This window comes from Paramisgurnus dabryanus, chromosome 20 (assembly GCF_030506205.2).
Source record: "Paramisgurnus dabryanus chromosome 20, PD_genome_1.1, whole genome shotgun sequence".
In the NCBI taxonomy this organism is placed as follows: Eukaryota; Metazoa; Chordata; class Actinopteri; order Cypriniformes; family Cobitidae; genus Paramisgurnus; species Paramisgurnus dabryanus.
This window is the reverse complement of record NC_133356.1, coordinates 6,567,210-6,581,237: the sequence shown is the minus strand read 5'-3', so window position 1 is coordinate 6,581,237 and position 14,028 is coordinate 6,567,210. Positions and strand designations below refer to the sequence as shown.

The 14,028-nt window shown below is 35.6% G+C and overlaps 1 protein-coding gene and 1 long non-coding RNA gene across 3 annotated transcripts in view; one reads left to right on the top strand and one right to left on the bottom strand.

The window, feature by feature from the left end:
- fndc5a (fibronectin type III domain containing 5a) overlaps positions 1 to 14,028 on the top strand; it is a 14,548-nt gene extending 520 nt beyond the window's left edge. The window contains exons 2-6 of one of the 2 annotated variants that reach the window (XM_065296148.1): positions 8,337 to 8,452; positions 8,861 to 9,050; positions 11,139 to 11,228; positions 11,353 to 11,489; positions 12,912 to 14,028. In XM_065296148.1, the coding sequence (XP_065152220.1) occupies positions 8,337 to 8,452; positions 8,861 to 9,050; positions 11,139 to 11,228; positions 11,353 to 11,489; positions 12,912 to 12,962 (584 nt within the window). In that variant the 3' untranslated portion in view covers positions 12,963 to 14,028. Of the gene's footprint in view, positions 1 to 8,336; positions 8,453 to 8,860; positions 9,051 to 11,138; positions 11,229 to 11,352; positions 11,503 to 12,911 lie in introns of both variants that reach the window. The other variant, XM_065296149.1, reaches the window with a different exon arrangement.
- Positions 5,428 to 7,130, bottom strand: LOC135786657 (uncharacterized). Its single transcript, XR_010546972.2, has 5 exons — positions 6,696 to 7,130; positions 6,087 to 6,180; positions 5,856 to 5,988; positions 5,673 to 5,773; positions 5,428 to 5,562 (listed from the first exon to the last, which is right to left on the bottom strand). It is a non-coding gene; the product is annotated as an uncharacterized lncRNA (long non-coding RNA).

The window sequence follows — 14,028 nt, the reverse complement described above, 5'->3', positions numbered from 1 at the left end:
CCTCACAAAAGATAAATAAACGTAAGATAGGCTATGCTAAAGCCAAATGAAACCGAAATATTATACCTGTAATACACACCTGTTGCGACACACACACACACACACACGTTTTCATACACTGTGGGGACTTTCTATAGACGTAATGACTTTTATACTGTACAAATTGTATATTACTGTATTGTATATTTTTGGTGCTACATACTTAAAAATTAAGGTGCTTCACGGTGCCATAGAACCATTTTTGGGTGATTTTCGCGAAATTATACTTATGAGGTGTCATGAAACATTTTTATAAGTAAATGCAAAGTAAGAGTATCAAAATAAGAAGCATACAGTTACAAACATCTCTTTATGTACTATTTTGCACATGATTTCAAATGACATCATACAAACCAATTTTGTTGTTTTTTTCCACATTTAAGGGGATAATTTTCATTACCACAACGTGTCCATGACTGGATTTGGGTTCTTTGACATGGAAATATTTATAATTAAAAAACATAAAAAATAAAAAGCTTCAGTGCATGTTATACTATAAACATTTACAATGGTAAATGTAGAGACAATAATAAGGAACATAAATGTGTACAAGATCAATTTGCTCATCCTCCGCAACAATTTTCAATCATTGTTTAAGCCCTCAAGGAACTAACATTTTCAAAAAAATATTGTTGTAAGGGACATAATTGACTGTGACACTCGAGATGGCTACCAGGTAAGCAGTTCTTATTTGTTCTCTCCAGATAAAAGTTTTAATTTTGTTTGCCGTAGTACCTAGACAACTTTTTAGTTCTCATTACCGAAACATGAGTTTGTAAATGCATATATTTCATGTAATATCATGTTGCGGTAATGATAATTTTTTATAATGATAATCTTAAAAATGTAAATAATTCTATAGGAAAGATTTTTTAAATTCTCTAAAAATAATGGTTATAGTAAGTTCAGACCTTAATCTTATATGTGCAAAAAAATTGGCTTCAATGGCTTTTTAAAAAATCTGATGCTGGTGGCTGTATGGTTTTAACCTTTAACATCCTATATGTTGCTCAAAAGGTTCATTGTAGTGACAAAAATATAAGAAACAAATGGTTATTTAAATAACCCATGACTTCATGGTTCTTCTATGGCATTGCTATAAATAACCTTTTGTTGCACCTTTATTATTGGGGAACGTAATTGAATTTCCCTGGCTTTTTCTTTGTTAATTCATTCGTGCAATAAGCATAAAAATATGAAGGGCACAGTAATTGTGCGAAAGACTTGACATCTTAATTAAACCAGACATTTGTGTTGAACCATAAAGCATTTTCCTCTAATGGCGACAAAGTCAACAAAATAAATCCCTACTACAGCCAACACACCAAATGAAGTGGCTATAAATTGTACATTGTCGCTATATTCAACCTCTAGCAAAGAGAGAAAATCCATGAATCAAGGTGTAAATGAGTTCTGGCAGTAGCTGTTGTTGGCTCTCATCTTATTTTAGAGGTTCCACTTTCAAAGAAAAACACTGGACATAAATGCTGGTATGAAACAGTGGCATATGAGAGGAAGAGAAAAAGAGATAGATGGTGAGAGAAACAGAGCAGCAGTGTCCTACATAAATGTTTAATCTCACGTGAACCACACAGTACTTGCAGACTGAAATTTATGTCATTGTTTACAAATAAACCTAACACATAGATACACATACAGTACTGTGTAATAAATAACTCCTTACTCATAATCTCTCTTTCTCTCTCATTTCTGAATCACACAAACAAAGCAATGTTGTTAATGTTTTTTACAGTTAGTGTTGGATCAGCTGTAGTGTTCCTATAGCTCTGTGGTAGAGAAATGTGTTAGCAGCACAAAAGTTGTGAGTTCAATCCCAGGAAACACACATAAAATGTATATCTTGTATGCGCTGTAAGTCGCTTTGGGTAAAAGTGTTTTTGCATAATGCATAAACATAATGTATAATGATTCGGAGGTCAACATGAAATTCAGATTTAATATTGTGCACAACTCATTATTATGTGTTTGTCAAATACACTGTAAAACCTAAAAGTTAACTCAACTCAAACCATTTAAGTAAACCGGTTGCATTAGTTTTAAAATGCATACATTTGAGTACTGTGAACTTAAACAAGTTGAGTCATATGCAGTTATGCACTTATATTTAAGTTCACACTACTTAAATATAAGTGCATAATTGCACATGACTCAAGTTCACAGTACTTAAATTTATGCGTTTTAAAACTTAAATGGTCTAATGCAACCGGTTTACTTAAATGGTTTGAGTTAAGTTAACTGTTGGGTTTTACAGTGTACTCATTCTGTAATGCAATGCTCATTATTTACAAACTAATCACTTCCTGATGGACTGTTACTTGTACAAAAACATATTTTTTGATCATTCCTTAATGTCTCTGTAACAAACAAACAAACAAACAGAAAACGATGCTTTGATCTGAACTGGGAGATTACTGTCTTACACTTTGTCCCACTAAAATATGCTAACAAATACATTACAAGTACATTACACTGATGACTAGAGTTGAATTTACTAACAAATAGTTAATTACAAAAGATAATTATACTGTAGTTCTAAACTCTGATTGGATGATCTGTGTTTATAGCTGTTGAAAAACTTTAATACGTGCACAAATGTGGCTTTTTACTGGATTTGGTAAATTCAGAGAACCGGACTATTTAAATAACAAATTTAGTTAAAGATGTCAAATAAATCTTTGGTGTCTCGAGATTACATAGGTGAAGTTTTAGCTCAAAATACCATATAGATAATTTATTATAACATGTTAAATTTGCCACTTTGTAGGTGTGACCAAAACTACCCTACCTCACGGGAATTTGTGTTTATTGTCACGAAAAATTTGATTAATGTTTTCCTGTTATTGACACGATTTTCCGCTGTTTTGTTAATTTCTATAAATGGTTTTCGTGTCTGCCACGAATTTCTTTATTGTGTCATTTTATATTTTTTCTCATAGTTTTTTCCTATTTTTAAATCATTATCGCTTTGAGTTATGGTTAGATTCGGGGTTTGCGTTAGGATGTAATTTTATGCATTGGTTTCTATTTCATCTGCTTTTAATACTATTCTCGCCTGGATGGGGTTAGAGTTGGGGTTTGGGTTAGAAAGTCACAGAAAGTGATTCTAACCAAAACCCCTAGTGACAATGGTAAAAAAAAAAATAGGAAAAATTATGAGAAAACAAAAAATAAAATGACACGATAAAGAAAGTTGTGGTACAAACAGAAAAAAAAAAACATTTATAGAAATTAGTGCTGGGTGGCACAAAAAAGACATTCATGCTCCAGAGGCACGAAAAACAGCGGAAAATCTTATCAATAACATGAAATTCCCATAAGGACCAAAGTGTGCCGTTTTTGGGTGTGTCCTTTTAAAGAGCACCAATTATGCTAATAAATTGGCACGTTAGCACGTTATTGCAATATCCCATAGTACATACATGTTATTAAAACTTGAACTAATGCATTGTGAGTCTTATAAATTGCTTACATACCTCACCGATTTCCCACTGTCTGGAAAACGCTCGGTTTAGTTCCTGTCTCCGCCTCCCAAAATGTCTAGTGTAATCGGATTGGTCAGATGACTACTCAACTGTTATTGGTCAACTGGGTTCGGCGTGTGTTTGAAAGGTTACGCCCCTGACTACGCGTGGGTTGACACAGATTCTGACTGAGAGTCACAGCCTCAGAGGCATCGTAAACAAGCGTTATATTTCTCTATAAACGATGGTGTCTGTACTGCCTTACCACTTCGAGCTCGATCCAGAGAGTTCAGAAGGCCGTTACGATATAAACGATCTCCGTCAATGAATGCGATTGGATTTAACTTTTTTAGGTGTCCTTAGCTCTGCCAGAATGCTAAACGAAGACGAAAATGTGTTGCAAAGACATCCAAAAGGTAATTATAACGTACTACATAACTATATGGAAACACCAAATGTAGCACATAGAAAGTATTTGTTGAAATGATTATAAAACGATTTCACTTGGTAATTTCTACATTATTTTACTCTAGTAAAATTTATTATAAGACTGCTTACATACTGTATTACTGTGCAAACTATATGGAAACACCAAATGTAGCACATAGAAAGTATTTGTTGAAATGATTATAAAACGATTTCACTTGGTAATTTCTACATTACTTTACTCTAGTAAAATGTATTATAAGACTGCTTACATACTGTATTACTGTGCAAACTATATGGAAACACCAAATGTAGCACATATAAAGTATTTGTTGAAATGATTATAAAACGATTTCACTTGGTAATTTCTACATTATTTTACTCTAGTAAAATGTATTATAAGACTGCTTACATACTGTATTACTGTGCAAACTATATGGAAACACCAAATGTAGCACATATAAAGTATTTGTTGAAATGATTATAAAACGATTTCACTTGGTAATTTCTACATTATTTTACTCTAGTAAAATGTATTATAAGACTGCTTACATACTGTATTACTGTGCAAACTATATGGAAACACCAAATGTAGCACATATAAAGTATTTGTTGAAATGATTATAAAACGATTTCACTTGGTAATTTCTACATTATTTTACTCTAGTAAAATTTATTATAAGACTGCTTACATACTGTATTACTGTGCAAACTATATGGAAACACCAAATGTAGCACATATAAAGTATTTGTTGAAATGATTATAAAACGATTTCACTTGGTAATTTCTACATTATTTTACTATAGTAAACTTAATTATAAAATACTGCTTACATACTATTTTACTATGCAAACTATATGGAAACACCAAATGTAGCACAAAAAAAGTATTAATTGAAATGAATGTTAGTTCTACATTATTTTACTATGGTAAACTTTATTATGAAAGACTGTGCTATGTTTTTACTTACTAGGTTTTAAGGAGAATGCAACAGGTTCCAGGGCCTCTTACCTGCGTGATTCATCATCCAGGTTTTGCACAAATTGTCTAAATCCCTACACACAGAACATTTATTGTACCGACTATAAGCCTTTGAGGCGCAGGACTAGAGTAAGTTTTATTACATTTTTAAACCAATAACACTAAAGTATCATTATAGTAACAAAGTACCCAAAAGAACAAAAGATGTAACTTTAAAGAAAATATAAAAGTCAGTCAAAAGTTTATTTATTACAAATATATATTTAAATGTTAAACAATATACAAATAAACATACTTTAGTAACCATATTGTGCTCTTCTTTCAAAAATTTTTCAATTCACTTCTTACAGCTATCTATTCAGATAAATGGCATATCAAAGCTTTGTCAGCTGATGCTATCTAAGATGACACTTTAGGGTTATCATCCTGTCGTGTGTTGTTCTCCAGATACGCTTGGAGCTTCCTGATCGGAATGTTGGCTTCCGACGACCCCTGCACTGAAGATGGCATGCAATCACGTCCTCCTTTGAAGGTCTCTCAAACTGTGATGCCAGGTCCATTGGAATCGGGGTTTTCTTCAGCTTATCTTCAAATACCTCAGCAAACACAAGCCTGATCACATCATCCACATAACTGTACAAATATTGCGGTCAATAAATCTTTTGTTTTGATCATTTATTTCCCTGCTTCATACATTAAGTTTTTAATTATGAATGTATTTGAAATAAAACATTACTGCTTACGGTATGTCATTTGTGTGTTTTGGGAACATAGCCTTGTACTTTCCCTCTCCTGCTTTTGTTACGGCTTGGTGACATTGTAATGGATGGCTGCAAGGTACAACCTGTAAAAATATAAGCAAGCATAAATTTATTGTAAAAGTAAATACTACTTTATTTAACACAGTTACTAAAATACTTAAATACCTGCATAGCATTCCAATAAATGAGAAAATCAATTTTTTTTGCTGCAAATCTGAAATCTCAGGCTACGGACGGCAAAGGCATCCACTGATGATGGTGATGGAAACATTGTGAAACGATGCTACTGTCTGGGTTCCTATGATTATGCAGAGAAAAAAAACTTTGTCATCATCAGTTATACATTTAAGACTGGTAGTGGTTTCATTAGCTAAATACATCATTTGTGTTACACACCTTTGCTCCTCATATGCCGGTCTGACTCCTTGTACTGTGTGTTATGATGTTGCATGTTTGCATACAGTGTAGAAGGATGTGTCCAGCTGCGAATCTAAGATATAGACAAATAAAACAAACATGTATTCAGTCAAAAATACATATTATAACAATAGAGTACAACGACTATAACTCGTTAGACTATTCATTAAAACGTAAATGTATTACATGTTACATGGCCCAACATTAGCAACACACATTACGTGTTTACTTCGTTTCAAAATCTAAGAAAGCTTCAAGTAAAAACAACAGTAAAATACATATAACTTTAAACAAATCATCTGTACTTAGAGTTTCTTGAGTTTGAACATGAGAACAAATTTTACCGGTAACAGTTTAGCTGGTAACTTAGCAAGTTTGTAAACATGTCTTAACCAACATCGATAAAAAACGATAGTCTGCATAATTCAACATACACGTGTGTAAATATGGTACGTTGTTTATGAAATACAGTATTACAACACAAAACAGTTCGCTTGCAAGCTTAGCTCTACACGCACATTATGTTAATCTCCGGTTACCGGTTACGTAATGTACAGTAAAAGGCAAATAATAAACGTGAATACTTACAGCCTGTGATCCAGAAGTGCACAGTAATCCAATATTCAGAAGGAGACGTCCAGCTTCGGTTCATGAGAAGCAGTTATTGTGAAAACTCCGTGAACAACTTCTGACTGGATTTTTCCGGAACCGTATTAAACATGATGTCCTCTGTGGAAGTCCATAAAGTGCTATTTTGCCCTCGCATCTAAAGAGACAGCGTCTACTCGAGAGATTTAATCGCTTAAACAATGAAACAAGAGTTTGCAAACAGAGTCAAAGCAGGGACTCCCAACCTCCGCCATTTTAGCTCTCTTCTGACTCGGCGCTCCCCACCCCACCCTCGTCTTTGAGGGCGTACCCAAGCAAAGCAGAGAGGGCTGAACTATGATAATGTTGGTCTTATCTACGTCACTAATCCCAGGAAGTAAACTGTTGCCTACAATCCGAGTGTTTTTTGTAGTCCTCAAACGTTAGAGACGATAACTCGCGTCATCGTTTTCTTTGAGGTATGTACTTTTTGAATATCGTTAGCATGTACTAATACACACTTACACACAAAATGATGTTTAAAAACGTGTATCCCATAATAGGTGCTCTTTAAATGCAAATGAGCTGATGAAATGCAAACACCACATTGATGGTGGTTTGTTGAAATTTAAACTCAATTGTGCTGTAAATTATATTCTCGCTCACTTTGCACTAAATGGCAGTGCCATGGTTGGATCGTGCAGATTAAGGGGCAGTATTATTATAATAAGATCTCCTTTTGACATCACTAGGGGAGCCACATTTCAATGACTTATTAGGCAAATAATGGTTTACCAAAACTAAGATCTTTTTCACATTTTTTAGGTTGATAGAAGCACTTGGGATCCAATTTTAGCACTTAAACAAAAAAGTAAGATTTTCATTATATGTTCCCTTTAACAGATTCCCATAGGTAACAATGACATTAATATGCCGTTCATGTGGTTCTTCTTATCAATATAATCGTTCCCACAGTTCCTTCATTAGCACCTGAAGATAACACATTCATTAATTCATCACACATTACTTTCACATGGTAGCACAGGAACTGGATGGGAGCAAGAGCAAGGAAGAGATGAAATCCATCAAACAATCTGAAAACAATCAAATCCAATTAAAAGTGATCACAATAAAATGTATCTCCTCAAAAATGTTACAATTCTTCAAACTAGATCATATTATTTTTATGATGCTGGCTCTGTCCACATGAGTTTCACATGCAAAAACACATCATTACATTATGAAAGATGTAAGTGTAACATTTTTATGTGAAGCTCATGTACTGAAATTCCCATATAAAAACCAAACCCATGGGATCACATGTGGTTTTTCATGAGATCACGTGTTTCTGTACATGTAAAATTCATGTGGCATTTCAGTAGGCATGTGTGCAAGTGCACACAGTAGCAGATTTGTTCTTCATGGTTTCACACGAGTGAACAGACCCAACATTCAGTGGTGTGTGACTTTTATCTATGAACATACCAGCCCAGTTAATATATTCTAATCAATGGTTGTGCGTGCTATACTGAAATGTTTGTGACTCGGTCTGTAAAAATGTATTCCTTTCAAGTTACCTGGTCAAAAAACGTAAGAGGTTAATTGAAATAACAATCCAGTCTTGTTTTCTTCATCTTTCAGACAGCTTGGTTGCACCAGTGAACGTGTCTATCAAAGATCTGAAGTCCAGCTCTGCTGTGCTGACATGGGACACACCAGACGGAGAGACAGTCATCGGATTTGCCATCACACAGCAGGTACTCGGAAAGAGAGACAGAGATAGATGAGAGAGGGATAAAGATACAGAGAGCAGGCATAAAGAGAATAAATATTTTAAAAATAGACTTAGTAAAAGGGAAAATGTATGGTGACACCTGATGTTTTTTTTGGCCTTTCATCTCCATTAATTTTCATCGGGCCCACAGGGATTCTGTTGTTTGCAGAGCTCCACAGAAAGCCCATACAGAACTGGGACAGACATTATTCACAAACTTCACGACAAAGTTATTCACCAAATTTATGAAATAATGTAGGGCAACAGTGTTTGTCTAAAATGCAACCACGGAAATTTCCTTATACATTGAATCCATTTCTAGTCTAGTTGCTGTGCTCATTTGCATGGTTAAATAGTAAACGCTTTATTATTTTTTATTTATGTATAACAGAAAAAAGACGTTCGCATGCTGCGCTTTATCCAGGAAGTCAACACCACCACGAGGAGCTGTGCATTGTGGGATTTGGAGGCGGACACAGACTACATTGTGCACGTTCAATCCATCAGTGTAAATGGGCCGAGTCCTCTCAGTGAACCGCTGCTTTTCAGGACTTTAAAAACACAAGCCTCCAAAAACAAAGGTACGACACATGCTAAAACATATTGGGCCCTATCTTGCACCCAGCGCAATTGACTTTGTCAGTGACGCATGTATCATTCGTATTTTGTACCGGCGCACAGTGGGTTTTTCCCTCCACAGACGCACGTCGGCAAACTAGGGAATGAACTTGCGCTCCCTGGGCGTTCCGGCACAAACCATCCCTGATGCTATTTTCCAGTTTCAAAAAACAATTGCGCCACTGACCAGAAAAAAACTAGTCTAAAGTCAGTGGCGCGTTGCGCGTTGTTCATTATGCTATTTTAAGGGCGCATGCTTGACCATAATGTATAGCGTGCACAACGCGCACACACTTTGCTTATCTAATCTACACAGATGCAACAGTTATTTTTGCAAATCATAAATTGTTATAATAAAAAATATTAATACACGAGATAAGGGGAATCATTGTGGTGAGCATTGTAGTGATAGTTTGTATTTATTTTGTGTGGCTGCATTAAAAAATTCTCATGCAAATAACGATTAAAATATTTTCATAAGTTTGTTGTGTGGCTGTTTTACGTTTATTTTATGTAAATAATAATTAAAATGTTTTCATAAGAAACCTTAATGTATATGAACTTGATTTGTAAGTTTACTTTGGGGTTGGACTGCTTGCGTTTCTTGGCTTTCAGCGGTGAGGGTGGACGCAGCGATGTCCTCTGCTGGTGTAGAGGCCGGTTCAACTTCCCGTTACACGGCGTGCCCGATTTATGCTGGCAAGCTTGGGATTCCCCAGTCTCCTGACATCATTGTAGCGCTTGCGGCGCAACGTCCTGGGGATGCCAGCTGATGAGAAAACTGTGGCTATTTCCTCCCACGCCTGTTTAACCTACGCTGATTTGGGCGGGTTTCTCCCATCCCCATACAAAACAACTTCTCTGTCTTTGACTGCTCTTACAAGAACGTCGGTCTCCTCGGCTGTGAACCGCTCCTGGCGTGCGCCTGGTAAATCCGTCATAATAATAGCAACCCACCATGGAACTTGTGCACTTGCGTTTAAAGGGAATGTTGGACGACGTTCTGATTGGTTTATTTGACGTTACGCCCAAACCACACCTATGAATAATGAACCTACTTCAGACCAACCCCTTATTGATTTGCGCCTGGCGCAAGAGTTATTTCTCCCGCCGGGAAAATAGCAACAGCGCCCAAGATCCGCCCACAAAGTCACTTGCGTTTTGCACTTCGCACTTGCGTTTCAGATCGTTAAATAGGGCCCATTGGGTTATTTTCAACCCAGCATTGTGTCAAAAAGGGAGGAACTCAATTTATTGGGTTATAATTCAACCTATACTGGGTTATTGGGTCTGGGTATTTTCTGGGTTCATTTAACCCAACTGCTTGGTATGTCTTGTTTTGAACCAATGCTGTGTTATTTTCAATTTTTTCGAGTGCAAAAATAAATCACATTTGATCCTTAAAGGTGCAGTGTGTAACTTTTTAAGTATCTAATGACAGAAAAGCAATATAATCTACATAACTACATTATCAGTGGCGTATAAAGACCTTGCATAATAAACTGTTATGTGTTTATTACCTTAGAATGAGGCGTTTTTATCTACATACAAAGCGGGTGCCCTTACATGGAAGTCACCATTTTGTGCCACCATGATTCTACAGTAGCCCTAAATGGACAAACTGCTCTACAGAGCGGTTTTGTCACTATGGTATTTTGTCTTAGACGACAACATGTTTGTCCCGTGGCGGCTACCGTAGCTTCTTTATGCATTTCAGTGAACGGTGGACTGGGCAGTTGGTTGCAGTTCACAATCTCACTGCTAGATGTCGCTATATTCTACACACTGCACCTTTAAATCGAGCAAATAAATGATATTTTGCACAAAACAAATTAGTGAATTTTCTACTTTATTATTATCAGTGTTGAGAGAAAAATCACGGTCTAAAATAAATCCTTATGGTCCTAAAATATGTTTGTTGGCATTAATATGAATGTTTATTATATAATCTCAAATTTCAATTCATTCCACATCTGTTCAGCTGGATTCAAGTCTGGTCTTTGTAAGGGCAGTAACACAGTAAATGGACTCCTATGAAAATATCTTTACAGATGAAGTCACCATGGAAGAAGTGGAACAGAACAGTCCGCTCCGAGCAGTAGAGCTCATCATTATCGTGGTGGTTCTGGTCATGTGGGCCGGTGAGAACTGGATAATCATTTCCCTCCTGCTGTGTGATATAATCACAGGATTCACTATGAATAAGATCCAGATGTAACATAGAAGATGTTATTCGGTAATAAATATTCATCTATCTTGATTCAGGTGTGATTGCTCTCTTCTGCCGTCAGTATGACATCATCAAAGACAATGAGCCGAACAATAATAAAGATAAAGCCAAGACGTCATCGGAGTGCAGTACACCTGAGCATACATCGGGAGGAGGACTGCTGCGGAGCAAGGTATAAACACCAGGCAAGTGTACAGGATCATATAACATTTAGGTTTTAACCTGATTAAGTTCATACACTGACTTAAATTTAATATGTGTTACTACTGTATACATTTAAATGACTTTATGATCTCAGTCTTTTCATTAAAAAGCTTTTATTCTCTTATGGCTCATGCTAAAATGATTTGTTTTCACTTTTTGCATCTATACAATATGCGTTTAAATGAGTAAATGTATTCAAGTTTAATTGCAAGAGAGTATTCTCTCCCCGTGTTGCTTATTTGTTTGAAAGCCGAGGGTCTGTTCTTTTATTTGATATATTTGTATTTTTATATATTTTTAGAAGAAAATTTTACTGGAAGGCATTTTGTGAAAAGCACTTAAAATGCTGGCGGGCAACTTATTAAAAACTGTCTGGCAGGGAATGAGTTTTGGAAACGCCAAATTTCTGATAAAAACCCCTTAATTCGCATAAAGGTTTTTACGCTCGCTTGAGTGGGTTTTGACTTATGAGATAAAGAGTAAATGGGAATAATGGGAGATGGATGGAATGCATTTGCTGAATAAATTCTGAAATAGTGAACATTACACCCACGTGTCTGATCATTCAGCTGTATCAGCTGATGTTGTCTTTACCATATATGTCGTCGCAATGCCCTTGCTGCTGTAAAACCTAAAAGTAAACTCAACTCAAACCATTTAAGTAAACCGGTTGCATTCGTTTTAAAACACATACATTTGAGTACTGTGAACTTAAACAAATTGAGTCATATGCAGTTATGCACTTATATTTAAGTTCACACTACTTAAATATAAGTGCATAATTGCACATGACTCAAGTTCACAGTACTTAAATGAATGTGTTTTAAAACTTAAATGGTCTAATGCAACCGGTTTACTTAAATGGTTTGAGTTAAGTTAACTGTTAGGTTTTACAGTATGCGTAAAAAAAATTATGCATTTATTTTTCTGTGCACATGCATTCAGTTTGACAAGCTGCACTTCTAGTACATTTATAACTTACCAAATCGTAACGAAATGCAGACCTGTCTCCATTTACGATGCATGCCTATTTTTATTTACTGTTTAATCACTAGGTTACTAATACCACCGTCATTCGCTTGAACATTTTGATGGAAACGCACCTAATTCGCATTTGTTTGTTTTTCTATTTTTTGCACATTTTAAAAAGATTCACTTCACATTTGGATGGAAACCCAGCTAAAGACACATAAATCTCAGCTGTGCCTAGAATATTACATCTTGTAAAAATCCACTTTAATAAAATTTGCTGTACCAATGGTGAAATTAAGCATTTTTTGTGTTTTATGAGGTCAATTCTTTATCATATAATAGTGTCAAATCGACTGCTTGACCCTTCTAACAATAAACACCTGCATCTTTATCTCTCCTATACGCCATCTACTCACAGCTCACAAAGAAAAACAAGAGGATGCTATCTGTGAACATTATCAAAGTGTGACACTAGTCCACATCACACAAAAAATGAAGCTGTTGCCATGATTCTGCAGGACTGGGCACTGTAAGCACATCTGAAAGATGCCAAGAAAGTGATCTTCTTGCCCAGCTATGACTCCAGCAGCCTGGAGATCAGACCAAATCTGTGTCTGTGCCGGAGAGAAAACCAGAACAGAAAGATCGCTTCTCCATCGCTAAACAAACTGCTGTCAGCATTATTACAGATGCGGACGAGGAGCTCGAATTTCTATCTGAACTCTTTATCAACTCTAGTTAAAATTCTTCTTATACACAAAAGTGTGATCTACGTTCCTCTGCTCAATGTGATGAAGGCTAAATCATTCAAAGTAAAAAACAACAACTGTTGTTGTTCAGTCGTTTCCATACATTTGAAAGATGGTGTATAACACTAAAGTGAGAAAAGTTTACCTCAGATTGGTTGCATTCATAGAGAGAATATCAGTTTTTTTTTTCTGGATGTTTAATGGAAATTATCAGAGCTAAAATAAACAAAGTTTTTTGCTAAAAGTCACTCACTCATGAAAAACGTTGAGTTATAGTGTTTACTCTTCAATGAAATCTGTTTAATTGAAGCATTTTAACAGCGTGTGTCAGCTCTACATTTTATTGTCAGTGTCTTTGGTGAAAGCTTTCAATACTTTTAAGCCAAATGAATGGATCAGAGAAAGAGCTCTCAGAGGTTGCAGGGTCATAAAATATTTACTGACAAGACGACTGCATAACCTACAGTACCATATTGTTTAGATGATTTGAATTATAACTTCAGTTTAATATCAAGATGATATATCCGTGTTTTCTTTTAGATGTTTGTATTGTCTCTGAGAGAAACATATCTTCTCTCTTAACAAGGGCTGAACATGTTTACATCAGCAATAACATCATAGGGGATTGTGACCGGCCCTTTATGTCCTGCACTTCACCCGACAGGGCCATCAGTCGAGGTCCATTACTATGAATCATGATACTGCCATGTTACCATGCTATGTTATCAGTTTTACAGTGAGCTTTTCCACATTCACTTGGATTTAATGTCATTAAATTTCATGGAA